At 40.7% G+C, this 26,258-nt stretch overlaps 1 protein-coding gene across 1 annotated transcript; it reads right to left on the bottom strand.

Annotated features, from left to right (window-relative positions):
* Nucleotides 1-9,007: 9,007 nt before the first annotated feature.
* slc7a5 (solute carrier family 7 member 5) lies at nt 9,008-25,871 on the bottom strand. Its single transcript, XM_086163502.1, has 10 exons — nt 25,019-25,871; nt 23,203-23,328; nt 15,506-15,611; nt 14,416-14,460; nt 14,169-14,292; nt 13,313-13,416; nt 13,059-13,155; nt 12,765-12,914; nt 11,326-11,503; nt 9,008-11,248 (listed from the first exon to the last, which is right to left on the bottom strand). Exons 1-10 carry the CDS (start codon nt 25,593-25,595, stop codon nt 11,202-11,204), a joined length of 1,554 nt encoding a protein of 517 aa, XP_086019628.1. The 5' UTR covers nt 25,596-25,871; the 3' UTR covers nt 9,008-11,201.
* Nucleotides 25,872-26,258: the final 387 nt, after the last annotated feature.

Below are 26,258 nucleotides of genomic sequence, written 5' to 3'. Positions count from 1 at the left end.
ATATTCAACCTTCATATGTCATAAAAATTATTAAAAAATTGAATTGCTTTGTTTGTCTGAAATAACTCAGAAATAAGCAGCCAGTGGCCTTTTCATGAGAAATCTAATTTTCTAATTTCAAGCAGGGTCAACAAGTCTCTTTTCAGTGTGCTTTTCTTGACTCAAGTTCCGAGTATTGTTAACCACACAATCACAACAGCTAATGAAGAAAACAATGATGAAGATGGATGCATGTTTGTTTTTTTTCCTCTTTTTATTAGGACAGTGTACAAATACATTAAGCACAGAGGCAGAGATGTTTGTACCAGATTATAGCTCATAGCTAATTTCCAGTGCCTGTGCTTGTAGGCTTAATAACCACCTTATATTCCCCCGCCAATTAAATTAAATGTTAAATTTGTCTTGTCCGAATGCACACATCTTGCTATCCATGTCTGAGTGTGGAATGTCACACAGAGAAAACATGTCTAATGAGCTGGAGAGCCTTGACACATGTACGGCATGTTTTGTTGCCTGAGCGTTTGGCTTTGACAGAAAGTCAGTCTAGGCTAAATAATGAGTTTGTTTAATTAAAAATGCTGAAGTACACAAGGCATTTTTATTAAGACATGAATGAGGTAACCTGCTGATGGAGACCTCATCCTCAAGCTGACTGGAGCCATACTGACCAGGAGAGGGCAGCTGTGTGTTACTTTGCACCAGTTGCTTAACTTTCATCCCCTTTTATATTTTCAGGATGGAAAAAATAGAGTTAACATTAAATCAACCATTGTCACAGCAGTAGTGTTTTTAATTATTCGCCTCAAAGTTCGAAACAATAACAATAAATTTTTGTTCATTTTAATGATGCATAGAATCAAGTAAAATTAACTTGATCACAAGGCTTGCAACTGCATCTTGGCTTTATCATGACTCAAGTCTGACTTCAGTTAACCTAAGCCATTATCATTTTCCCCAGCTGTGTCACTGGAAAGATTTAATAGTCTTTACAAAGCCCACAGGAATAATTCTTATTTTGCCTAATAAAAAATTTTATAAAAGAACACACCTTTGACTCGTATTAATGATTGCAGTCAATTTTATGTCTAACTCATTTGGGAGACAAAGTCCGGCGTTAGATATGTGATTCAATCGACTCACCTGTCTTGATTTGGCCCGTGGGACTTGCAAGGCAGAGACTAAGTCTGATATGACATTTAAAAAAAGATAATTGGACCTCTATCCAAATGTTTGGGTGTAAGTGCATCAGCCTGTTGTCTCGGGGTCTTCAGCAAAAAACAAATCTTTATACAGCCCATTACAACTGCAACAGTTGGGAAAGTGTGATCAGGTAAAAGAGAATTGTATGTTCTTCATTTGCATCTACAAAAATCCTAATCACAAACTGATGAACAAACTATTTATTCGAAATTACAACAAACTTGTTTCCAGATGGTCTTTGACCAATGATAGACTTTCCACTTCCATTTGAAAATGTTTCCAAATAATTTGTTTTGTTTTATTCAAATTTTTCAATAGCCGACACCGTAGATCACACACCACCTGCTTCTCAAGACACTTTTGTATCTCCTGAATCAGCCCAACAAGATGATATCTCATTTTCAAGTATCATGACCTTAAAGGGACAATTGTGGCTTTAATTAAAAATTGTATGACTGATTTGAGGTCAACATTTATCACTGCCATTCACGTCATCTCATAAATCGAAAAGAAAAAAATGTTAGATAACAGCTTTTAATGCATTTGACTGATATGCATAGTGAATAACTGGTTTCTTTAGAAAAAAAAAATATGACGTACATTATAAAATGCCAGACAAACGATTGCTCTTGTTTGCCCATCATTGCGTTTTATCGTCCCATTTATTCCCGGAAACGTATCCGGCCTTTCCTGAATAGATGAGACTCTTTGTCCTTTATCTAAACCCTTTGAATGATTTCATATCTCTTTCAAATAAGAATTGATGCCACATTGTTTGCTCGGGGAATTGGTCGAGGCCGCTTCTGGCTCCAAGGAAAAGTTATTTCCAACCATCTGTCACCATATTGTGATATTAATTTTCCTTCCCAGCATCTACAAACGCTCACATCATGCATCAGCTGACCACACGTGCACACACACACACATACAGTACATACACACACACACTAGCACATGACTGCTCGGCCCACCAGTAACTCCTGACAGCTAACCTTTGTGTGAGATATTTAGAGGTGTGTGTTTGTGTGTGTGTGTGTGTGTGTGGGGGGGGGGGGGGGGGGGGGGGCTGTGTCTTGCTGAGCTGGCCAAACTGCCTGAGGAATAGGACATTTTAACATCCTTTATTTATTAACTTTTGCATTAAAATTTTTCTTTTTGTGTGTTGTCTGTCTTTATGTCGAGAAGAAAAGAGAATGAGGGTAGCAGAGGCCTCAGGGGGTGGGTCTTCATCTCGCCCCTTTCGGGAATTTGCAAGACAGTCACATATCTCATCACAAGTTCTCCAGCTGGGCTGGAAAAAGTCCTGCCAAGATGAAAACTAAATTCACATTGTAAATATGTTCCCAGTTTGAAGTATTTCCCCGTTCCTGGGAGTTAGAACACTAAAAGAGCCTGGATCATGTGAGGCCCACATGCCACTGCTGCACAAAACATTGTTATTCAAGACACAATGAAGACCAACACAGACTCCTAGATTATATTAGTTACACCGGTGTGAAGTGATGAATCACTAAACAGTATGACATGTTGTGAATGTCCCCGCACAGAGCTCGAGCTGGGTGAAAAATAGCACACTAAAAATAATTGTCAGCCGCACGTGTGGAAGGTGTTTATAACCAATGCAGGTGCTCTTTTTGTAGCAGGGGTTATAACTACTTACTGTCACTGGCAGGATATTATCTAAAATGCACTCTTTGTCCACAACATCCACAGAACTCTGAGAATAAAACATATTCATCAAAATAATAAGAGACGACTTTTTGGATGCCTTTTGTTTTGACATTGAGTAATTGAATCAGTGATTAGAAAACGTACAACAACTTGCCTCATTGTGTTTGTTCTTTATTACTGTTCATCTGTATCAGTCACAAGGAGACATTGAGGCTAAAGATGCAATGAGAAATATTTTGAGTGTCCGGGTTTTGTTTGAAATCACCAGGACTGATTCAATTTAATGAAGCCACTCATCCAACCTGACAACCGCTGTGCTTTACAGCTCAGTGAACCCAAAGGAAACTTGGTCTCAGAATAAAAAAATCATTTACTTTGATGGCGACGTAAGAACAGATGTCTGGCATGCAGATGTTCGCGCTGGGTTGAAGCACAGACACACATACGCACGTGCATTTGTGATTCAGCATCTTTGTGTCCTTACTCCACTTGCCACTTGCAATTCTAATTTTTTTTGTATTCCTAAAATACTGTATAATATATAGCTGTAATCTGATGTTAGCAGTATGCCTAATGCAAAGTTACAGTGTTCAAGAAAAGTAATTACAGCATCACTTTGTGTGGTGTGGTTTGCAGGTTCCTGGGCCTGTGTGGGTTACTCAGTGGCTTTCCACACACCAAACATAGGCAGTGGATGAGTTCAAAGAGAAATCGCTCATAGGAGTGACTGATCAGGTGAATGTATCCAGAGGACACCTCGCCTCTTGGCCAATGGCAGCTGTGTATGCTAAGGATAAGAAGTACAGATAATAAATGAAATAGCATTGTCTTTACTGAGTACTACAGATGCTGTACTTGCTTGAAGAATTCTGGTAAAGAAGTACAGAGAAGGTCAGAGGAAGCCTTATTGTCTCTTTGTAGATCTAGGAAAAGCATACAACAGGGAGAGGAGCCCCGGTACCGCATGAGGAAGTCTGGAGTGACAGAGAAGTATGTTAGACTGGTGCAGGACATGTATGCAAGCTGTGATAAAGAAGGTGAGGATTTTACTTTGTAATTAGGGTCAACAGTCCAAAGCAATGGAGAGTGTGGAAAAGAGGTGAAGAAATGGGTGCAAGCAGGTTAGAATGGGCCAACAAAAGTGTCTGGGGTAATGTGTGACAAAAGAATATCAGCCAAAATGAAAGAAAAGTTGTTCAATGAAGCGTCGAGACCAGCGATGCTGTATGGTTTAGATGGTGGCGTTGAGGAAAAGACAGGAAGCAGAGCTGGAGGTAACAGAGATGAAGGTGTTGAGGTTCTCTTTGGGAGCGACAAGAATGGATAGGATCAGAAATGAGTCCATCATAGTCAATGTTAGAAGTTTAGGTGATAAGGTCAGAGAAGTCACACAAGAGAAGAGATAGTGAATATATTGGTAGACAGATGCTGAGGTCGGAATCGTCAAGCAGGAGGTCAAGAGGAAGAGAAGACTTAGGGATGGAGAGAAAGAGAACATGAAGTTCATAGGTGTGAGAGAAGAGGATACAAAGAATAGGAAAAGAAAAGGAAAATATTACTGTTATTATTATTATCAATAATAATAATAATAATAACAATAAGGTTAAATATATTTTTCAGACAGAGCATAATCTTAGCCCATAAGACTAGGAAATGTACAAACAGCCAAATCGCAACACATGTATCTCTCCTCCCCTTTCACTGCACCAAAGGTTTCTAAACTTAGTCTTCATTGTTGCTTTTTCCCCCCCTCTGGATCTTTACCAATGTTAGTTTACCAAAACAAAGTGTAATTCCAGACTTTTACATAAAACATACCGAAGCACAATTGTCAAAATGTTCTGAGACTGAATTGCCACTTTTTTTTTGTGTGTGTGTGTGTGTGTGTGGGGGGGGGGGGGGGGGGGGTTCTCATGTCCCAAAGTTTTGAGAACATCTGATAAACAGTGAGGGAAACAAACAGAGGCTGCGCTTGTCACATCTTCTTCTTTTGTGCTACTTTAAACCTCCAACAATAGGGAAAGACAAATAAGTCAACAGTTGCTGTTTGATGTGATTCCTTGTGTTTGTGCAAAGCCTCTGAACACATCTCTGCCATGTGTGTGTTCATGTTTATAGACGGAAGTGAAAATTAGAACTCATACTTGTCAGGTTTCCCAAAGTGTGTGTACAGACTGTCCTGTAGCCGCTGCTGTCTGGATCAACTTCCTCGCCTCCTCTATCAGCAGCTGCCAAAAGCACAAAAATGAAAGGGACTGTTGGCTCACAGTTAAAGAAAATAGAGTCATTAGACTCTGTCTTATGTCCAATGTCTAATGTCCAAATAGATCTGTCTTCATTTTGAGCTCATCATGTGTTTCAGGACATTAGATAACTTGCAGCAAACAATATTTTGCTCTTTTTTGAACAGTTTGATGGCAATATCCAGAAGTAAAACATGTGAATTATTACTTTTCCCCTTGAATTGTCACCTTGTGGTGATGGAGTAGTTGGCGTATGCCGGTGACGGTTGCGTTATCGGGTTCATTAACCTGTGGTTGGGTCCCCTTAGGATGACTCAGATGCAGGCAGATGATTGACACTTCCAGAGGCAGTGCGTCTTGCCCAGATTGGGGAAAGCGTTCAGGCCCCAGGCATGGGTGGGGAGCTAATCTGTGAGCAGGTAACCAAATAAAAGGCAACGTTGGGTGTAGGAAAACAGGCAAATCAGTAGTTGAGTACTAATGTCTTAAGAAGGCAAACATAGACATTAGAATACAGTATTGTAACATATGAGATCGTCTTTTACTCTTTTAAATATATCTGATGTCTATCTAAACTTAAATCCTTAGTATTCAATGTCAGTACCTATTAAATTATAAATTAAAAAGTTAAGTCTGCGGTCTTATCTGGCTGTTTGTCCACTGAATTTAGCAGCGTGGTTGAAAGAAATAGTAAAAAGACATGAAGCTCAAAAAGTCAATAGTAAACAAAAATAACATTCAGAGGCTTAGGTGATTGGGTCGTTCAAAAGCTGTGGTTATGGGTTTGTAGAGATTAAAACTGATGGCTGATAATCTGCTGACATATTTGTCAGGCTTCCAGAAAGTACTGAAAATACCTGAGGTAATTAGGTTGTTTGTGCATGTCAACATTCTTCAGCTAAGTGTCATTTTGACCTCAGCAACCGACGTAAAGAAGTTCTACGACTTTGTTTTTCTTTTTGAAGACATTCCACCTGTCATTCAAAAAGCTTCTTCACTTTTCATTGTCAGCAAAGAGAGAGTTCTATAAAAATATTCACCTCCAGCATAAAGTCACAATAAACTTGTATTTCCACTTCACACATATCTGGCCTATTTTATATCTTCTATGGATGGATGGAAGAATTTCACAAATAGCCTCACCCCAAACTCAAACTGAAAAGAATTTTGCAACTGCCTGTATGTGATAGGTATCATAGGACACAATCTTCAACACTCTTCCCATGTGGAGCTCTGAAGAGGATTGTAGCATTCTGCCTTAAACTGTGGAATGAATACAGAGGCCCCAGTCCTCCTATGCACGCTGGCTAAAAACTACTTCTCAACATGCAATTACATTTCAGTCTCTTGAATATATTTTCCAAGGCTTTGCAAAATGCTTGATTTAACAATCATACTCTATCAGTTTGGTTAAATAACTTGTTGAACGTGCAAAAAGAACATGATATTCAATTTTTTTTTCTATTCCCCTACAGTTTACCCGAACTTGACAATCTGTCTTTATGGGTTGCAGAAACCAGATTCTACAAAAATCTTGATGACGAGCTCAAAATCAAAGTCATGGTAGCTCAAACTAGCTCCCAATCAAAGTCAATGAATCCACCATTAATTCACAGAGGGGTTGGTCTCATTGCCATTTCCATGAAAAACAGTTTAAACAGTTACAACAGCAAAGGTCATGTGGCAATACAGGAAAAGCTGGTTCACAAAATGCATATATTGACTTCATATTTTACAGAGGCAGTTCTTTTTAATTTGTTAAATATAAATACATAAAATATCATTGATAAACAAATATAAATAAATATTTATTCCAATAAATACTATCCTGCATACAACAGAGGTTACAGAAGAACTTGGTGTGTAGGGCTCAGTTTTTGATAATACATAATCTTCCTCTCTCAAAAAGCTAAACAGGGACATTAAAATCGTGTAATAGAAACACATACACACATTGGTTATGCCAGAAACTTTGAGAAGCGACAATGGGCATGTTTTAATACAGGTAACAAAGATAAAGTTTGTTCTGAGCAACATCCTATAATTTGGCCGTCGGCAAGATGATTCTACACAGTACATGCCAACATAAAATATGATTTAGAAAAACGAGGGCGAGTGTGTAACGTTTCCAGGGGAAGAAAAAAACAGTTGATGGCTATTTGAGGTCCAGGGTTAAAGACTCCAGGCTCAACTCACTTCATGCATATTTTTTCGCTGAGCAATCATTGTATGGTGATGTATACAGTATTGCTCAGCTGGTTCCACTGAGATACTTCCAAAATGTTTCAAGAAAATTAAAAAATTCTTCAAAAACAATGGAAAAATAAGATAGATGAGCAATTGAATAAAAATAGCTTTGAAAAAGGACCATCTTAGCATGCCTGTCATACGTTTATCATTAAATGTACTTTCTCCACTTCGATCAAATCATGAAACAACATATCAAAGTACTTGATTTTAAGTGTTATCTTCACCAGGGCACTGAGGTGGGGGTTATAACTTTCATTCGTCTACCTACTAGTCAAAGGTTATAAACAAATCAGTCGACCTACAGTAAGAATACAACCGTTGTAATTTCAACTTTGCATTTTTACTATAGGCAATAGACCAAAGCAGGTAAGAGCCATCCATCTTGCGTGTCCTAGATCTTCCCTGTGGTCTCCTCCCAAATGGACATGCCCAGAATACCTCCCCCAGGAGGCGTCCAGGAGGCACCCCACCTCCCTCAGGACGTGGTTGTTGTTCTGCTGGAGGTGGGAGTTGGAACTCCTTCTGACAGGGGATTCTGCTAGACGTTCCTAGCAGACCCTCACATTACGTTTGGCTCTGCCAGGTCTGACCAGCATCCACCCCTACCGTTGGAGCCAGCTCACCACCGGTTGCTGATCAGTTGATAGCTCTGCCCCTCTCTTCACCTGTGTCCAGGACATGTGGCCGCAAGTCCGACGACACGATCACAAGATTGATCAAAGAACTGTGGTCAAAGGTGTGTTGGTGCAAAGTGCACATATGGACACCTTTATACCTGACCATGGTGTTTGTTATGGACAATCCATGCCGAGCACAAAAGTCCAATAACAAAACGCCACTCGGGTTCAGATTGTGGGGGGGTTCCTCCTAATCACAACCTTCCAAGTTGCACTGTCATTCCCCACATGAGTGTTGAGGTCCCTGATAGAACGAGGGAGTCCCCGGTAGTCCAAGGTCCCCCACTCTGGCCACCACCCAGCTCACACTGAGCCCGATCCCCTTGGCCCTTTCTGTGGATGCTGACTTTGATTGCCTTGGGTGACCCTTCCACGGGCATAAAGACCCCGACAACATAGCTCCCAGGATCACTGGGACGCGCAAACCCCTCCACCACAGTAAGGTGGCAGCTCACAGAGGGACGAAGCAGGTAAGAACATTTTTAAAATACTGCAAAAAACTAAGATGTGAAGAATACCCTCCAAGCCCTCCCTTAGAGATGGGACAACATGGTAAAAACATTAAAAATAGAAACAATCACATTAAAAATGTTTTAGTAACTCTTTTTAATGATTTAGTTTTGGTCGTTCATTTATCATACACCGTTCCCCAGTGTTAGACCGGTTTAGTCAAGAAATGTGGATTTATCATAGGAGTCTCACTTTAAAGCAATTATTTAAAATCCAGACAGTGAGATGTGCTGATATTAACAGCAATACATCATGTTAATGGAATTCAAGCCATCTGAGTTGTCTAATTGAAGCAGGACCTTGATTTTTGCACATTTAAAAATCAAACGCATCAAAATAATTAGTTCTGGTTGTGCTAATCCTGATAAAGTCACAATTTGTTTCTGAGTGAATGAAAAACAAACAAAACACGGTGGACAATAAAACATACAAGCCAAAAACAACAGAACACAGGAATGAAAAAAACCCTCAAGATTTATTTGTAAAGCATTTTCCAAAAAATGCACTGTTAACAAACTAGAGGGACTAAATAACAACAAAGTTTCCTAAAATAAATAAATAAGCTCTACAGTCCTATTAAGGTTAGTTTCCCATCGCCTGTGAACGATGGCTGTAGTGTTAGAAAGGTCCTACATCTAAAACATATTCTTTAACAACCTTTGCATCCACCAGGGTCATCTCCACGGTAACCATATCCCCACAACAAGGAAGGGGGAGATTGACACGGTCAATAACGCTCATTCCTTCATGACACTGTGTGGAAAAATGCAAATAGAAAAACCAATACTTCATAATATCAAAGGCTGCAACACATTGTGTCTGCTTATTCTATAATCTTTGACCTTTCAACGACTTTCTCATCTCACAGTTTGGGACACAAACCATCACATTAAATTATATTCAAATGAAAACAAAGCAGAAAAAAAAAGATAAACATTGTGAAACCATAAAATGTAAATGTCAGAAGTGTCTGCGAGACGTAAAAAGGAGGAGTGTCGTTTGTGTCCCATTCACCCACATACACCAATCACAACAGAAGTGAATAACTTTACTGATCATCCGACTCGAGTGTTTTAACAGCAGTTAAATCTTCCTCTCACTGGTTCCCGGAAGGAAAAACAACATAAGTTACAATGAAAATCACTGAAAAAAGTAAAAGAAATTGTTTTGGAATCCATGTTGGAAGTCAAATGTCTGTGTGATCATGACATTTTCCTGTAAGAAATACTGATGGATGCTGGATTAAAGCAACAGCTTTTCTATTCTGGAGCGTTTTACCCAGGATTTAAACAGACATTTCTCACATACAGAGCTCTCGTGTCAGAGGGGCTGTGGTACTCACAGGCCACCATTTCAGAAATGCCAAAATGTTCAATTCTGCATAACTGGTACACCTACTACATCCATGGGGGTATATATCTGGTTCGGGTCTGCAGGTGGAGTCAGCAAAGAGAGCAAGTGGGAGCTGTTTCTGCAAGTCAATGTGACACTGCATAACAACATTAAATACTACAGAAACCAATGCACAATGTGACCATTTGCAACCAACACCCCAATGCATTCTGTCGGTAGTGCTCTGACACACGAGCCACTTGACGATTTGCTGCAAATAGTTTTGATTGCTTATTTCTCAAGGACACATATGTTTAATTCCAAATGTTTCCATTGAGTGTGATTCAAGGATATATGAGCGACAAGAAATTGCTCTGGGACGAAACACTTATCAGTGAGTGATCTTAAATGCTCGCTACGAAGTTTCTTGGAAATTGGCCCTACAACTTCAATCATTTAATTTTGTCAACATTATATTTCAGTAGGGAGGTGGATGATTGTCCAAATATGTGCCAATACCTTGACATTAATTATTCAATTGATAACCATGGGACTTTAGAATACAACAAAATCTCTTTTAAACAAGGGTTACCCAAAGTTTCACTGACTACCTGCAGCTTCATAGACAGCTTCCAAAAAAGTTACAGAAGAACATACACAAAGGAAAAAGTTAAGACGGTCACAAGCTACACTGTGAACACAGCATCAACACATCAGTTTTGATAACACTGACAGTGCTAAAAATAACTGCATGACAAAAGATTCAACTGCAAATCTCTGTAATGACCATACTCCACAACAACTTTTACTTGAAAGCAGAATTTGATTTGATCATGACAGTAAAAAGTTGGTGCTAGGGGATTTAAAACAATAAAAAAACATAACCTTTCAGACTACAAAGATTTGTTTCCAGCTGTTTGCAGGTAAATGCCAAGGCTGACAGCAGCCACAGATAAACACAGCTAACAGTCACATAAGGCACAGCTTGCTAAAGACCAAAGGTTTGTTATTGGGGATGGGAAGGTTAAAACAATCCATTAAAAGTCATAAAAAAACAATTCATAATCTAAAAATAGATTGTCAGTGACAAATGATAATACTCTTAATAACTGATTTCTGAACTGAAAAGGAAATTAGGTCATGACTGTGGTTGCCCCCAATGCCTGCAGGTTCCAGTCTGCATCAGTTCCTCGTCAGCACCCTGGGGTTGGGGTAGGTAGGTACGCATGCTTGCGTGCAAGGGAGTTGAGCGATGTCAACAGAAGCCAGAGTCGGAACCCAAAGGTTCGTCAATGATGTAAAGGCAAGGCCGGGACTCTTAAGGCACCACCTGCATCATCTTCTGACAAAAGACTGTCATGGAAACTGTAAGATACAAAATGGCAATCAGCACTATTGAACTGACACTTGACGTGGGAGACATATTTGAGTTTAATACTTACAGATTCCATTCAAAAGCCACTTGGGTTTGTTCTTCCACCACACACCAATAAAGTAGACGGGTAATCCGGTTGCAATAATGCCGAAGCCGATTGCACACTCTTCTGGCGTCTTCCAGAAGGAGACAATGACGAGGAAGAGACAGGCGAGCAGGAAACTCACCGGGAGTAAAAAATTCACCTGCGTGGCGAAGAAAAAGGCTTCAGAAACACAGGCTCTATGGAGAACATATAAAGGGAGCCATTTAGTTGTCGCACTTAATCCAAAGACTAACCACTCAAGCAGAAATCAAAAGAGGATCATCAACCCTGTGTGGCTGAGTTGTTTTTAATATATATTTCAAAAGCACCAGCATTGATACTGTTGCATCAACATTTTGAAAATGAAAAAGATCTTACTATTACGTTATTTTGAATGTTTGACACATTTCAGAAATATTTTCAAGGGAAACTAAATTAGGATGACATTCTTTGCAGACACTTTCGATTGATATACTCTGGACTTGAAGTGAACAAAGTTGTCAATGATCCTCTGGGCTACGGACATACAGTACTGTCAAACAAAGACATATTAGTAAAGATAAATCCAACTGTTAAGCAAGAGGAATGTGACAAGCAAACTAAAGGAAGCAAAAAAAGTAAAAGCTGGAGCGTAAAAGAAAGACACAGAGACCACTGTCTCTCTCTTACACGCACTGCACTCAGCCAGTACATCAATCTGCCTCTTTCGCTTCACTGTGCTAACTGATTCATAACACCATGCCAGTGAGTGCATGAGTGAAGTCAGGGAAGCCAAAAAGGGCGGCTCAAAGGGGAATGTGCACGCGTGCGTACGCACACACACACACAAACGCACAACACACACACACACACGCACACACACACACACAAAATGCAACAATAGCACAATTGTCCTGTGTTTTGAGTCCTGCAGCTAGTCAGGAGACACAGAACTCTTCCCCACATGTGTACACACACACACACACACACACACACACACACACACACACACACACACACACACACACACACACACACACACACACACACACACACACACACACACACACACACACAAAACACACACATACAAGCTGACTAGTATCCAGCTTTTCTTCTGTCCTTTAATCTCCAATTAGTCTCCATTTGAGTTAGCAGCACTGAATAGATCTTTGTTGGTTGCATGAGACGACAGAGAGCCATTTACTACAGCCAAAGGTTACTTGAGCGGGAGCTATTGTGACCAAGTCAGACATTGGAGTCTCCAACTGTCCTTGAACATTTTAAGAGTCCTTGCATCCTTCTAAATTCATCAACATGTAGCCAAAAGCTATGGGACTTCAAACACGCCTTTGCTCCAACAGGTCATATAATAGGATGCAAAACAGATGGAGAGAGAACGGTTTTGAGTTTGACCCTAAATAAATAACATTTTACATCACCTTTATTGGTCTCTCAAGCTCAGGCTTCTTCCAACGGAGCCACATCATGCCAGCAATTGCCATGGCGATGCAGAGCCAGTTGAAGAAACTGAAGAAGTTTATGACAGAGAAGATGTTGGTGGAGAAGGCATAGAGTAGTGTCATCAAACACTGCAGAGGGAGAGAGAGAGATCATTTTGGTTTTCTTAGGTTGCATTAATGTTTTTCCAAGTGTATAAATATATTTGACATGTAGTGATACAGCTGATTTTTGCTTTTTGGAGGTAGTGTCATGTAAAATAAGAGGAATCATACAGTAAATACAAGTGAGGGAACTGGGGTCAGCAGAGTGGGGTGGATCATTGACAGCAGAGTGGGGAGGTGACCTTCACGGGAACCCACAAAAAATAACCTGCAAGTGAGGCAAATATAGTAATAGTAAGTTAGAATTAATGATTCACATGTATATATTTGCAGGCACGACAAGCTACATTGACAGATATCATCCAAGACTTTGCATTTTCCATATTGTGTGTGTGTATGTGGTCACAAATTTGCATGTCTCTTACCTGGAGGATGTGAACAGAGATCCATTAACTGAGCCAAAGCAGGACAAACCTACAAACACCGGGATAATCCATGCCATTGGACCCAGGTGACTGTTACCAAAATCCTTAAGGACACACACAGATAAATAATTTTAATGTGACAGGTCCAAAATTAGTGACTCTTTTAACCCTAAAGCCAAGGTAATCTCACTTTCACCAAAAATCATACCTATTTTCATAACCCTACACTAAATGGGTTACATCCTCTCTACATCCTCTCACTATGTCCATAAATCTACTCAGTCTGGCTTCTCTAACCTTCTCCCCAAAACATCCAACATGTGCTGTTCCTCTGAAAGACTCATGAATACTCAGTAAGAATATCTCTATACATTCATTTAAATATCGGGCAGTTTCCAGCAATGTGTATCTCCTTAATAATATATAACTGACTGTGACATTAAAAGGTCTTCCTTCCTTCTTTAATGTTGGCTTTTTAGTTATCTTATGCCACCCTTATCCATCTTCACACTTCTTGCAGCTTCCACATTTCAATGGCTGTTGACATATTTTACCCCTTACAAAAGTTAAACAGTTGATTTTCCTTGAGAAAGCTATGCATGTCAAAATGAAGATGCAGTGTTTACCAAGCATACTAAACTTGTTCAGCAAACAGGTCCTTGGTGTCTCGAAACATACACACTTCCTTTATTGGTCACATGTATTTAGTTGAATTTTTTTAAAAGTTAAAAGGTTTATAAATAATTTGGGAGTGAATAAAATCAGTTGTTTTCATAGCAGCCTCGGACCTTCTGGATAATTATTTAACATCAAAGACCTCTATATTTAAAGAGAGAATGCAGCCTAAGGCGCTTACCACAGCCACCGCCTTTGAGTTGAGCATCTGGAAAGGGGAGAGTGTGGTGAAGTAGGCCAGATTAGTGAGCACGTACACCACTGTCACAATGGGCAGAGAGATGATGATGGCGCGAGGAAGGTTTCTGAAGAAGAAACATGGATGATGAGAGCTTGAGCAAAATGTGGTTCTGCGACTGAAGTCCCTATTATTTTTTTTTCATATTGTTTAATACTATGTACACCTCAAATGGTGTATTAATACTTACTTGTAAGGGTCAATCATCTCCTCAGTAACAAAATTCAAGTAGTTCCTGGAAGCAGAGGAGGCATAAACTGTCAAGCTTTATAAGATGATTCTTTTGTCGTGGTCTAATGTGAATGAAGAGTATGGGAAAACTAATTCTAATTCTGTGCAATATTTCATTTCATAACAGCTACACTACAATTTTTCCTTTTATCATACTATTGCGCACTCCTTACCTCACTTGTTACTAAGACACTTATAGTTTTATCACTTGTTTACTAAGACACTTTATAGTTTCACTGAGACACTTTATAGTTTATAGTTTATTTTTATTTCTAATTCTGCCTTTTTCTTTTTATTATTTATTACTGTTATATTTTCTGTAACTCTGGCACAACAATTTCCTTAGGGATTAATAAAGTTGTTCTTATCTTATCTTATCTTATCTTAACTGAGGTGTAGGTTCGATCATAATCCAATGATAGGTTGAGAAATACAGGGAGGCGTAGTGATTTCTGGTTGATTATCATACATATCTATATATTTTCTTTAACTAAATGCACGAGTCTAACACTTGTTGGTCTTGAAAGACTAAGGTAAATACTAATGTTATTTGGGGAACACTATTTGGGGAACATGTGTGTATCGTAGCCCTCTTTAAATAATCGTCTACAAAAATGTTTTTTTGCCTAAATAATCTCCTCGCGATGCTGACCACCTCTGGCAAAATTGCCTACATCCTCAGTTAAACAGATTGTGCCATTCTATCCCTTAAGTAGAAATTATCTATGTCAAGAGTGTGTCAAATGGTTCAGTTTTTTGTGTTTCCCGAAAAATTTGAAAAAAATCTGATTATTTTAAGAGGGTGATGGTATGTGTATGTGTCCAGGATATGTCAGTGTCACTGAATTTGGTATGGGCATTATATCTTTACATATGGATGGGCACTATATATTTACCTGTTCTTTTAATTTCACAAACACACACAGATATATCCTGTATTGTACATATCCTGGATTTCTATAAGATCATGTTACTAGTAGATCAATGGCATTGTTAAGACATCATAGAAAATGATTGCTAACACTAATCCTGACAAAGTTATGGCTTACCAGCCGCCGTATGCAAACAGTCCACTGTACAGTGCCAAGCCAATGCTTCCGAACTCATAGTTGGACCCCTTGAAGGAATTTTCTGGGAGAAGAGAATCTGTTTCACCTAAAGATGAGGGCATAAGGGAGGAAATGATCACAGGAGGCAATGAGAAAGTCAAAGAAAAGCCCAAATCTGCAGGTAATTCTGCCTGCCGGTGGGGGAATGTATGATGTTTAGAACTGTATTTGCCTTAAAACATTGAGCATAATTCCATTCCAGTATGTGGATCAGTAATAAGCTTGAAATCTAAAGGGGATTTAGTCAGGCTAGACAGTCAATAATTGACCCAGACTGTGTCCTAACTCTGGACTGACCTCTAGCAAAGGCCAATTAAACTTGAATACAAGTAGTAGGAGACAGAGGGGAGACTGAGGGAAATAGCTGGTTTGATGCCTTGCTCAAGGGCAAGCGTTTCACTTCAGTTTCTGTAGCTTTATCAGACATTTTGATCATTCCTATCCCCCTTCAGACCCCTACATTTCTGGTGGTTTTGGGGGATACAAGTCACATTCCTGGCAGAGCTGCGCTCTGCAACATGCGCATGCATTCTCAGACACAGCGTCGGTTACTAAACCAACAACCCCAGGCTGTGTTGGTACTGTGAGGGTTAGCCTTAAGCCTTCAGCGATATGCAGCGTGGGATTGTGCCGTGTCCCCTCACTGTGGACTCACAGTAAAGTGAGTTAGGTAGTCGAGTTCTTCAAACTACATACTATTGTTATACATATCAACCAAAAAGGACATGATTAACTGGACCATACTAGTGGAGAGAAACTGTATCACCAACCCATAGCTCCAGACACCATCTACAGAGTGGCTGGTATTTCTTAATAGTTCCAAGTCATTCAAAAAAGGAAAGTTTTGGTCTATGTTTCAATAGCTTACATATTTACAAGGCTTTGAACAATCTAAGGCTGAAAAAAATCTGAGCATGATAATAATTGCTTCAAAAGAATATTTAAAAGGAAAGATTGTTTTTTTAAAGAGAGAATCCTTGTTGAGGCACGTAAGACTTACAGAAAGCTGGCATTGAGTTGCATTATGTAAAACGTTTGATCGGCTACAAAAGACTTGATTGCCAGAGTTTAAATAGGTCTATTTCAGGGTATCTGTATTTCTAACATACAAGTTGTAACAGGTTGAATAAAATGTCAACATTACATGCAAACCTGTTGCAATTCATAAACAGGATTGCCATTATGTATCATAATAGCAATTATATTCGATGTTCAAAATTTGATTTCCAGGATCCAAAAGTCCAGCACCAAATACTCAAGTCTTTTCCATCTTCACATTCTACTTTCATATCTGAAATAACTGTTGAAGATAACTTGTTAATTGTGTTTTTTTTTATCTGAACAACAGAGTTCCTCACCTAACACTCAAAATCAAAAGAGGACAGCACATTATCAGAGTTCTTACAGCTCCTATAGAATAGGAAGACAGATGTGAATAAGCTGGGGGGGTTTGGTTTTTGTTTTTTGGTTACAATCCAAGCCTCAATGTCCCAAGCTATGGTTGAAGACTGATGGAATGAGAGTGCATAACCTCCATATGCTGCTGGGCATCAGCAAAAACCTTGCAATCCAATTTAAGGGTCATACTACTCATCAATCACCACAAACTGTAATACTCCAATACTCCAATAATCAATGTTGGCTATGGTTGCTGAACAGTTGTTTTCAGTTTTGAATTATTCATTTTTGTAAATCAAATATTTCTGTTACGTTACTTTTTGCATCACTTCAATCCTTTCCTCAAGAATCATTGTCACCTCAACATTGCCCATTCTGCAACTTAGACTTTATCTGTGACACATGATCAAGATATAAAGCAGTTTTTGTAAGTCACTTTGAATAAAATATAATGTAATGTCACAAAAACACAAAGGACAAACTATGAATTATGAATGAGATACAGTGAAACCACATGATAACGCTTTCCTCCCTTTCTGTGAAAACACAGAACATGACTGTATTTAATACAAATGCAGACTTGCGAAACAACAACAAGGTGTATGATCAAGCACTCAGATGAAGTAAGGCGAGACAAAACTGCGGTCAGCAAGAGGTCAGTCTGCAGGTTCCTACTCCAAACAAGGTGAATAGCTGTCAGCTTGAGAAAGCAGGGCTTTACTGCAACTAATACGATTACACTGTTCTCTAATCTGAGACACCAGAGGGCTCTGAACTTATAAGCTACTGAGCTGGAGAACATGTTTAGTAACATTACAGAGAATGAGATGGAAGAATGAAGAGGTGTGTGTGTGTGTGTCTTGGTCAGTCTGTCTCAAACTTGCGTTGAAACGAAGACTGAGGAAATGGAATTTAGAATTCCAAATTAGCATTACTCTTTACCCTACAGTTATAAAAAGGAGTATTAACCAGGCAGAGTTTAAACTTTATGGAGATTAAAGAACGAATTGTAGATGCCACACCTGTTACTATTTTGGAGACAGGAGGAGAACTCAAAGTAGACCAAGATGAAGGGGTTTGAACCACATGACTGGATTTTAGATTCATCAGAAAGATGTAAAAACAATACCATAACACATTTCTGGAAACTACAGAAATTCAACTTTTTATGCGAATGGGAAGCTAAGTATGTTTTATCAAGTGTGACAGCCAGTCTCACTGTCCCAGTTGATGAATATATTTAAATATATCGGCAACTAAGATATTTATTAAAAAAATGTAGTTAGCTGCAGGAACAAAGACATTATTAATAATGTTGAAGCCATTTTTACAAAGCCGTGAGGTAGTGATGCTAAATGAATCTATGACCCTCAATCAAAAAAGAACATTTAAGGTGACACACGTGCACGCACGCACGCTAACACGCGCACACACACACACACACACAGCTATATTTACACAAAACATGTCATGATAGTATAACCAAAGTTTTTTGGAATTTTCCAAGCTTGCTTGTTTGTTTGTTTATTTAAGGATAAACACTGGCCATTTCATCAATTATACGTGCCAAAACATTAACACAAGTGCCGAACCAGTTTGCATGTAAATACAGCCAAGATGCTCCTTAAGCTGAAAGTGCACATCAAAATATGTTGGGGAAATGTGATTTAAGTGACTTTGAATTTAACTTTGATTTGAGCAGGATGTGCCAGTATGAGTGTCATAAGAGACAGCTGATGTCCTGGAATTTTCACGCTTGACCATCTCTTGGCTTAACAGGGAACAGTCAGAAAGAGAAAATACCCAGCGAGCTTCTGTTCTGAGCAAAAAATGTCTTGTTTTTGCCAAAGAGCAGATCAGCAACAGTACTTCAAGATGATAGGAATGCACAAGTAACTCAAATATCCAGTCTTTTTGACCACAAAATGCAGAAAAACCATCTCTTAACACGCGTGACATCAAACCTCATGGCTGCTGGGCTACAGCACCTGAATACCACACTAGATACAAATCTTGTCAGGGAGGAACAGGACTCTGAGACAACAATTTGCAACAAAATTGGATATTAAAATTTTTTAACAACATTGCCTGATCTGAGAAGTCTGTATTTCTCCTGTGCATTTTGACAGAAGGGTTCAGATTTGGCCTAAATTAAAGTGTTGTTCCAAGCTCCTCTGGGCTCACCACCCACAGGATGGGCCAAGGGGGTCGGGTGCAGTGTGAGCCGGGCAGTGGCCGAAGCAGGGGACATTGGTGGTCCGATCCTCAACCGAAAACAAGTGGAATGTCCACTCTGGATTGGGGAAGAGGTCCTGCCCCAAGTGGAGGAGTTTAAGTATCTCGGGGTCTTTTGCACGAGGGAGGGAAGGATGGAGAGGGAGATAGACAGGCGGATCGGTGTGGCGTCTCCAGCCATGCGGACTCTGTACCGGTCTGTCATGGTGAGGAGGGAGCTGAGCCACAAGGTTGATGTATATTCCCACCCTCAGCTATATTCACAAGCTGTGGGTAGTGACCAAAAGGCCAAAATGAGTTTCCTCCCCCAAGGGGCTGGACTCTCCCTTAGAAATAGGGTGAGAGGTTTGGTCATCCGGGAGGAGCTCGGAGTACAACCGCTGCTCCTTCGCATAGAGATGCGTCACATGAGGCGGCTCGGGTATCTAGTCAAGATGTGCCTCCTGGACGCCTCCTGGGGGAGGTATTCCGGGCATGACCATCTGAGAGGAGACCACAGGGAAGACCCTGGACAGGCTAGAGAGACTATGTCTCCAGGCTAGCCTGGGAATGCCTTGGGGTCCCTCCAGAGGAGCTGGATCATGTGGCGGGGGAGAGGGAGGTCTAGGCCACACTGCTCTGGCTGGTGCCCCCGCGACCCGATTCCAGATAAGCAGGGGAATCAAGAATTAAGACAGGACTGCATCAAGCTTCATCCATAAAAACACTCAGACACTTAGTAGATAGGAAAAATGCATTAGTATTTGTGTTTCTGAGTTAACACCCACTCCACAAGGCTTGCAACTCTGGCTTAGTTTTTGCTCTTTCCTATTGCTGGTCTGAATGAGAAAACATCAACAAACAGGAAAGGAGGACTACTACTTAAAATATTTTTTTGCCAGGAAATAAAAAGGGGAAGAAAACTGACCCTCTTCTGAATAACTATGCATTTTTTAAGAAAATAAGAAAATAATCATTTTTTTGCACTGCATTGGAAATTTTGCTTCAGTTAAAACCTTCACAGTGTAACAGTGACTTTTAATATTGATCTTAACAGAGACCTGAGTTGGGGATTATATTAATCAGTATAAGATCATATGGATGGTCAATGTTCCCAGAACAAGAACCTTCCCACTCTCCCACTTTGACATGCCAGAAAAAGCAAGCTGTCTCAAGCTACACATCTTTAACATTGCTGGTGTTTTAATTCTTGTCTGTATTTGGAGACTAAGTTTGAATCTATACACTCGGCAAGGGGTGAGTTGGCTTGTCTCAGGGGATTTGTCCTCTGTCATCAGAGCAAAGATTCATTCTGATCATCTGTGGACTTAATTATACCTTTTCTACTTTTTTTGTTTCTATCTCTGAGAGCAGGATGGGAGGCAGCCATCAGCACATAGCATGCCTTGGCAGCAATCCCACTCAGACAGCAGGGGTGGCGGAAGCCTCCAGCTACCTGGTTGCGCAGCCACTCTGTTTCATTCATGTATATAAACGAGGAGGGTGTTACACTTCCGATAATTACTCATGCAAACCATGCACATTGCTAGCGCAATTTCTGTGACATGAACCTGATGGACCCTAAAACTTCAGCCAGATTGTGCCAACTTTCAAACTTTTGCCATTGCTGGAAGTTCTACGGCTTTCGATGCATGGAAGACAATGACCTCTTACGTTTGGTTCCCGCTTGATGACAGACTCCGCAATAAACCCTGAATTGTCTGAGTTTTAACCTGAAAGGGCCAAGAGCGGACACTCTGGCCTGGGTCTTGGTATGACTTGTTTCTCATGGCAACGTTCTGGCTAATAGCCATGTTTTGTGCTGTTAGTAACCTTTGGCTGATTTCACATCCTGTGGCTGTAAAAAGAGTTAGCTCTGACTGAGGGAAGCAAAAACTCACACATTAGACACAGTTAAAATAGAATATTGTAAAAAGAATCATTTGGGTTGAGATTCGGTTTGGACAAAGAGATGACTATATTGGAATTTGGTAACAATCAGGTTTAGCAATGTTATGTTGTCTTGATTATGACTGAAATATGAATGAATTCATTGTATTTTAAAAAGCCAGTGTTTTTTGTAAGTTATTTGGGTGACGAGTATGTTTTGTGCAACAAGCTCACTCAAACTAAATTCCCTCATTTGGATTAATTTGTTACTGTATTACTTTGTATTATATGACATTATTGTCAAAGAAAACATACATTGAGCACATTAAAATTAAATCAGACCAGTTAGAATTCATAGTAATCTAAGACATTTTTCATCTGAGTTTTGTGGTTAATGTCAACTTTATAGAAAGAGTGTCAGCTTAAAAGGCATATAAACCATCTCCCAATATAGGGCAAGTAGTAAATACCACACCAGCAATGTCAGAGCTTAAAAGTAGAAATGACTGGTGTCAAAACCATTTGACGTTTACTGAATGGCTCTGTTCTGCTGGTCTACATTTTAAGCAAACTGATGCCATGTTAAAAAAATGTATAGGCAAATTTGTTGCTTGAACATATGAATTATCTGTTGCATGACAAGACCAACACAGGTGTTTGCATAAGTGATGTGCAGTTAGGGGTGGCAGAGCCTTATCATGAAAAAAAAACAAAAAAAATAACTCATTATGGTAATATGAAATAAATTATATTATCCCCCAATCAGTGCTGTTAATGCATTTTCTGTGTGTTTCCAATAACTTTAAACATGTTCTTAAGTAAATGCGCATTCCTCCGTCAAATCCAGGACAGCAGCCAGGAGTGTGGCAACTGCAAGCCTCACTTCCCCGCAGTCCCTCATAAACTGGTTTGCAAGCTCTAACCTGCTTCTCAGCATATTAGAAATATACAGTAATGTTTGTGGAATGATTGTGTTCTGTGCCTGCGTAGGTTTTCCCCGGGTTCTCCCATTTCCTCCCACAGTCCAAAAACATGCAGCAGGTTAATTGAAAAAAATTGGGAAAATTGTTGGAATGAGTGAGTGAATGGTTGACTGTGTTTGTAAGAGGCCCTGGGATTGACTGGCAATCAGTCCAGGATGTACCCCTCCTCTTGCCTGATGACAGCTGGGATAGGGATCCAGCATCCCCAAGTGCAGGATAAGCAGTAGAAGATGGATGGATGACAACATGACATTCTACAGTCTGTGCAATGTCCTTGATGGGCGTGTGTGACAGAATTATTACATTAGATTACGGTCATTTGGCAGAACTTCCAAAGCGACGTAAAATTATTGCTGATCGGACAATAACCGCGGAGAAAATAGACAAGGTGAGGCAGACAGCACTGCGAAGCATCTGAGGGGAGCGCACATAAGCTGGCATGCACTTGTATTTGCCACCCTTCTATAAGCAATCTAGAATAAAATAAAGATAAAAATAAAAAAAAGACTTACTTCTTTTTGTGGAGACAAATAGGCGCATGGACTTTTGTATGCAAATAAAGGTAAGATCAAAAAACTCTTTAAAAAAATTGGACGAGACAAAGTAAAAAAAAAGTATTCAAAATAAAATGTGACCTCAAGTGAATTATTCTCTTCACTTTCTCCTCCTAATGAGCAACCTGTATTAAAATTGATTAAAGCACTAGAATTTGAAGTTTTAAAAAGAACAAAAAGTTTAACTTGAAAATTGCATGGCACTATCCATTTATTTTTTTACAATGACTATGAATTGTTTAGAAAACATAAGTGGTCACATAGCAAATTTGCTCAATCCGTGGTCTTTTGCCAAAATAAAAGAATTGTCTTTCTGTGCTAAACACGCTCCTTGTGCTGTCTGTGTCTGTGTCTGTGTGTCCGTGTGTGCGTGTGTGCGTGTGTGTGTGTGACAGAGAGGAAGGCTGATGAGTTAGAAAACACTACTATTAGTCAATCCAAAGTTGAGATCCTACGATTGTAAATCTGCCTCCAGAGGAGTCGCTGCCCCACCAGTAATGAAGCTCTCTGCATACCACTGTGTACTCCATCCAAGACGCATGAATAAATATAAACAGAGATATTGTAAATATGGAGATGTATACGCAAGTTTGTGTACCTTGTCCAATCTTAACGAAGCCAATGATTATGATGAGCCCAAGTGCCAGGAGCTTGGCTGCAGCAAAGAAGTCCTGCACTCTGGTGGCTGCCTTCACACTGTAGCAGTTGATAAAGGTCAACAAGACTGCAGAGAAGAGAGAGTCAGACTTTAGATGATGGCATATGGATGAAACAGGTGTTCTGTGCAGTTTTGTCCTCGTGAAGTTTCTTCCTCTGAGAAGAAATTATAGAAAAGGTTAAGAGATACTTGCAGCGTGTGTCCACTATACCTTTATGCCTTTTACACCGACACACATAGTACTTTTACCCCACCTCTTCTCCATCAGCAGGGACGGTGAAGCAGCCCCTAACACTGGACCTCTTTAAAAGTGATTATCTAAAGCTGCAGGTCCCTTCAAAGCTCTTAAATCAGGTCAGCGCCACAATAGACGAGACAAAGCACAATGAGGCTCTGTGTTGCAAAGAGTTCAGCAAAATGAGAGATGCCATTGGAGCACAGGGGGGGGGGGGGTCCTCACAAAAACATGAACGTGTGGATACAAATTGTGCGTCCAAACATAGCCAAACCAAGCACAAATAACTTTAACAAAAAAAATGATCGGGTTGATCTGTTGATCAGTGGTCAGGTTGTGTGTATGTCTGCAAAAGGAGGGTTTGGCACTCAGACCCTAAGGTGTTACACACACCACGGACACAACAGACTCGCAAGGTATGGCAGGCTTGTGACACACACACACACACACACACACACACACACACACACACACACACACACACACACACACACACACACACACACACACACACACACACACACACACACACACACACGGTAGTGAGCCTTTCTGTCTTTCTTTAGACATGACATGAGGTCTCAGGAAGAGTTTATCCGTCAGTCCAGGTAAGGATTAGGCCTGTGGTCACTGGCTGCCAGCTCACACACCAGTACTGCCAGTATACATGATTCCATGAAAGATGGCTGGAGTCAGTGGCAGTTAAAAAATTGACCGGGGGAGATTAGGGTGAACAATCTGGAGCAGTTGATAATCTAGAGTTAATCCTGTTAGGGCCGATTGAGAAACAAACCACACGCTGCCGGTGTTCCAGCAGGCTTTTGTGAATCGAAACAGTCCAAAGAGGCTGAAAACAACATCTGAAAGACTTGAATACTCATATAAGACTCGTTAATCGCACGGGTTTCGCGGTTTAAATAACTCTAAAAAGGGTTTAATAACTCTGAAAAAAGGGTTTAAATTACTCTTAGAAGCAGTGAACTTGGTGGCATTATAAGAATATATACGAATAATAAAAATAGATTTGAGACTTTAGAGCTAATGGGTAGAATGACAAGTTCACGTAGTGCGATTTAGTAAATTCGGCATTAAATGGTAAAACAAGAACGGGCATCAACCGTTTACAAAGTTTCATCATCCTAAAACAAGCAAACGAGGCGGAGTAAAGAGGATTTTTTATTTATTTTACACATACATAAACATATTCGTTGAACAGACGATGTTTTGTCAATAAAGTCCTTATCATGTTTCGTGCTAACGCTCATTTTCACAAGTGTCCTACATACATTACCAATTTAAAGTGACGCCTCCGGGTGGTTGCGGGGTGTGTTCGTTTTAAACACACAATCAGCGGCTCACACACACACACACACACACACACACACACACACACACACACACACACACACACACACACACACACACACACACCCTAAGTGCTACTACTACTACTACTACTAGCATCGCCGTTGAGTTGCATCATCCAGGCCAGGCAACACGCGGCTACATCGGGATACTTACGGATGCAGAGGCAGGCAACCAGCTTGGCCCCCTCCTCGGGCGGCTGGCAGTCGGGGAACAGGGGCCTTAGGAGGTACGTGGCGAATACATAGGCGACGATGTACTGAGAGGACGGCCGGATGATGAGCAACTCGATCCAGAGTTTGAGGAAAGCCGGCAGGGAGCCGTACACCTCCAGGATGTAGGCATAGTCGCCACCGGACTTGCTAATGGTGGTCCCCAGCTCGGCGTAACACAGGGCTCCCACCGTGGAGAAGACCCCGCACACAGCCCACACCACCAGGGACAAGCCCACCGAGCCGGTCTCCTTCACCACGCCGGTCGGTGTGATGAAGATACCCGAGCCGATGATGGTGCCCACGATGATGGCTACTCCGTTGACCAGGGTGATGTTCCGCTCCAGGACGACGGTCTCCTGACCTCCCTCCGCTCTGCCGGCGGGGCTACCCGGCTCGGCACCCTGGTTCGACACCGCCTTGTCCCCGCCGCCGCCGGGGGTGAGCATCCTCTCCGTCACCTGCTTGTCCTCCTCCCGGCTTACCGACGAGTTGGAGTTTCTCTTCTTTACCCCCGACATTCTTCACGGAGTTTTCTCTTTTCCTGTTCCTCTTTCGGACGGGGGTTTGAGGAGCGGGTGGGGGGCGCCGAGCCTCCCAACTGACTTCCCGGGTGCTTCTCCGCTTGATGTTCGCGGTCCGACGCCGGCAGACTAAACCACGCGGAATCCGCTGCGAGGCTGCTGGCGTGAGTCCGTCTGGGCGGCGTGCTTTCTCTCGACTCCGCTCCCTCTGCCAAACCGTCTGGAAATCAGCATGTCCTCCCTCCTCAAGGCCAACCCCTGCTCTGCCCCATCGGGCTGCACGCCGTCTTTCCCCCCCTCTAGCGACGAAAGAAGGGACTCCAGCCGCCCGTCATTTTTTTCTTCTTCTCCAGCGACGGAAAAGAGAACTACACCACCTGCATGGCTTCCACCTGTCATTTCATACATACATACATGCATAGATATAAATAATATAAATTATTTATTATTAATTAATTAATCATCATTATAATACTATTTAATAATTATTTATAATATAAAAAAAAGTTTTATATGTATGTTATTTTTTATTATATCTTCTTCTCCTTCTTTCGGCTTTTCCCTTCAGGGGTCGCCATAGCGAGTCAACTTTCTCCATCTAACCCTAATCTCTGTATCCTCCTCTCTCACACAAACTGCCTTCATATCCTCTCTCACTAC

The sequence above is a fragment of the Fistularia commersonii genome, chromosome 17, assembly GCF_037954325.1.
Source record: "Fistularia commersonii isolate RoL2024-O1a breed Wild chromosome 17, RoL_Fcom_v1.0, whole genome shotgun sequence".
Classification (NCBI taxonomy): Eukaryota; Metazoa; Chordata; class Actinopteri; order Syngnathiformes; family Fistulariidae; genus Fistularia; species Fistularia commersonii.
This window is presented reverse-complemented; position numbering and strand designations above follow the sequence as displayed.

What these genes read in the sequence shown, in the direction of transcription:
- slc7a5 (XM_086163502.1), bottom strand. Translation starts at nt 25,595, where the DNA reads ATGTCGGGGGTAAAGAAGAGAAACTCCAACTCGTCGGTAAGCCGGGAG. An exon ending in GGTTGCCTGCCTCTGCATCC is followed by an intron (nt 23,329 to 25,018) that starts GTAAGTATCCCG and finishes TCTTCTCTGCAG; the next exon opens with TCTTGTTGACCTTTATCAAC. An exon ending in ACTCAAAGGCGGTGGCTGTG is followed by an intron (nt 13,417 to 14,168) that starts GTAAGCGCCTTA and finishes TGTGTCCTTAAG; the next exon opens with GATTTTGGTAACAGTCACCT.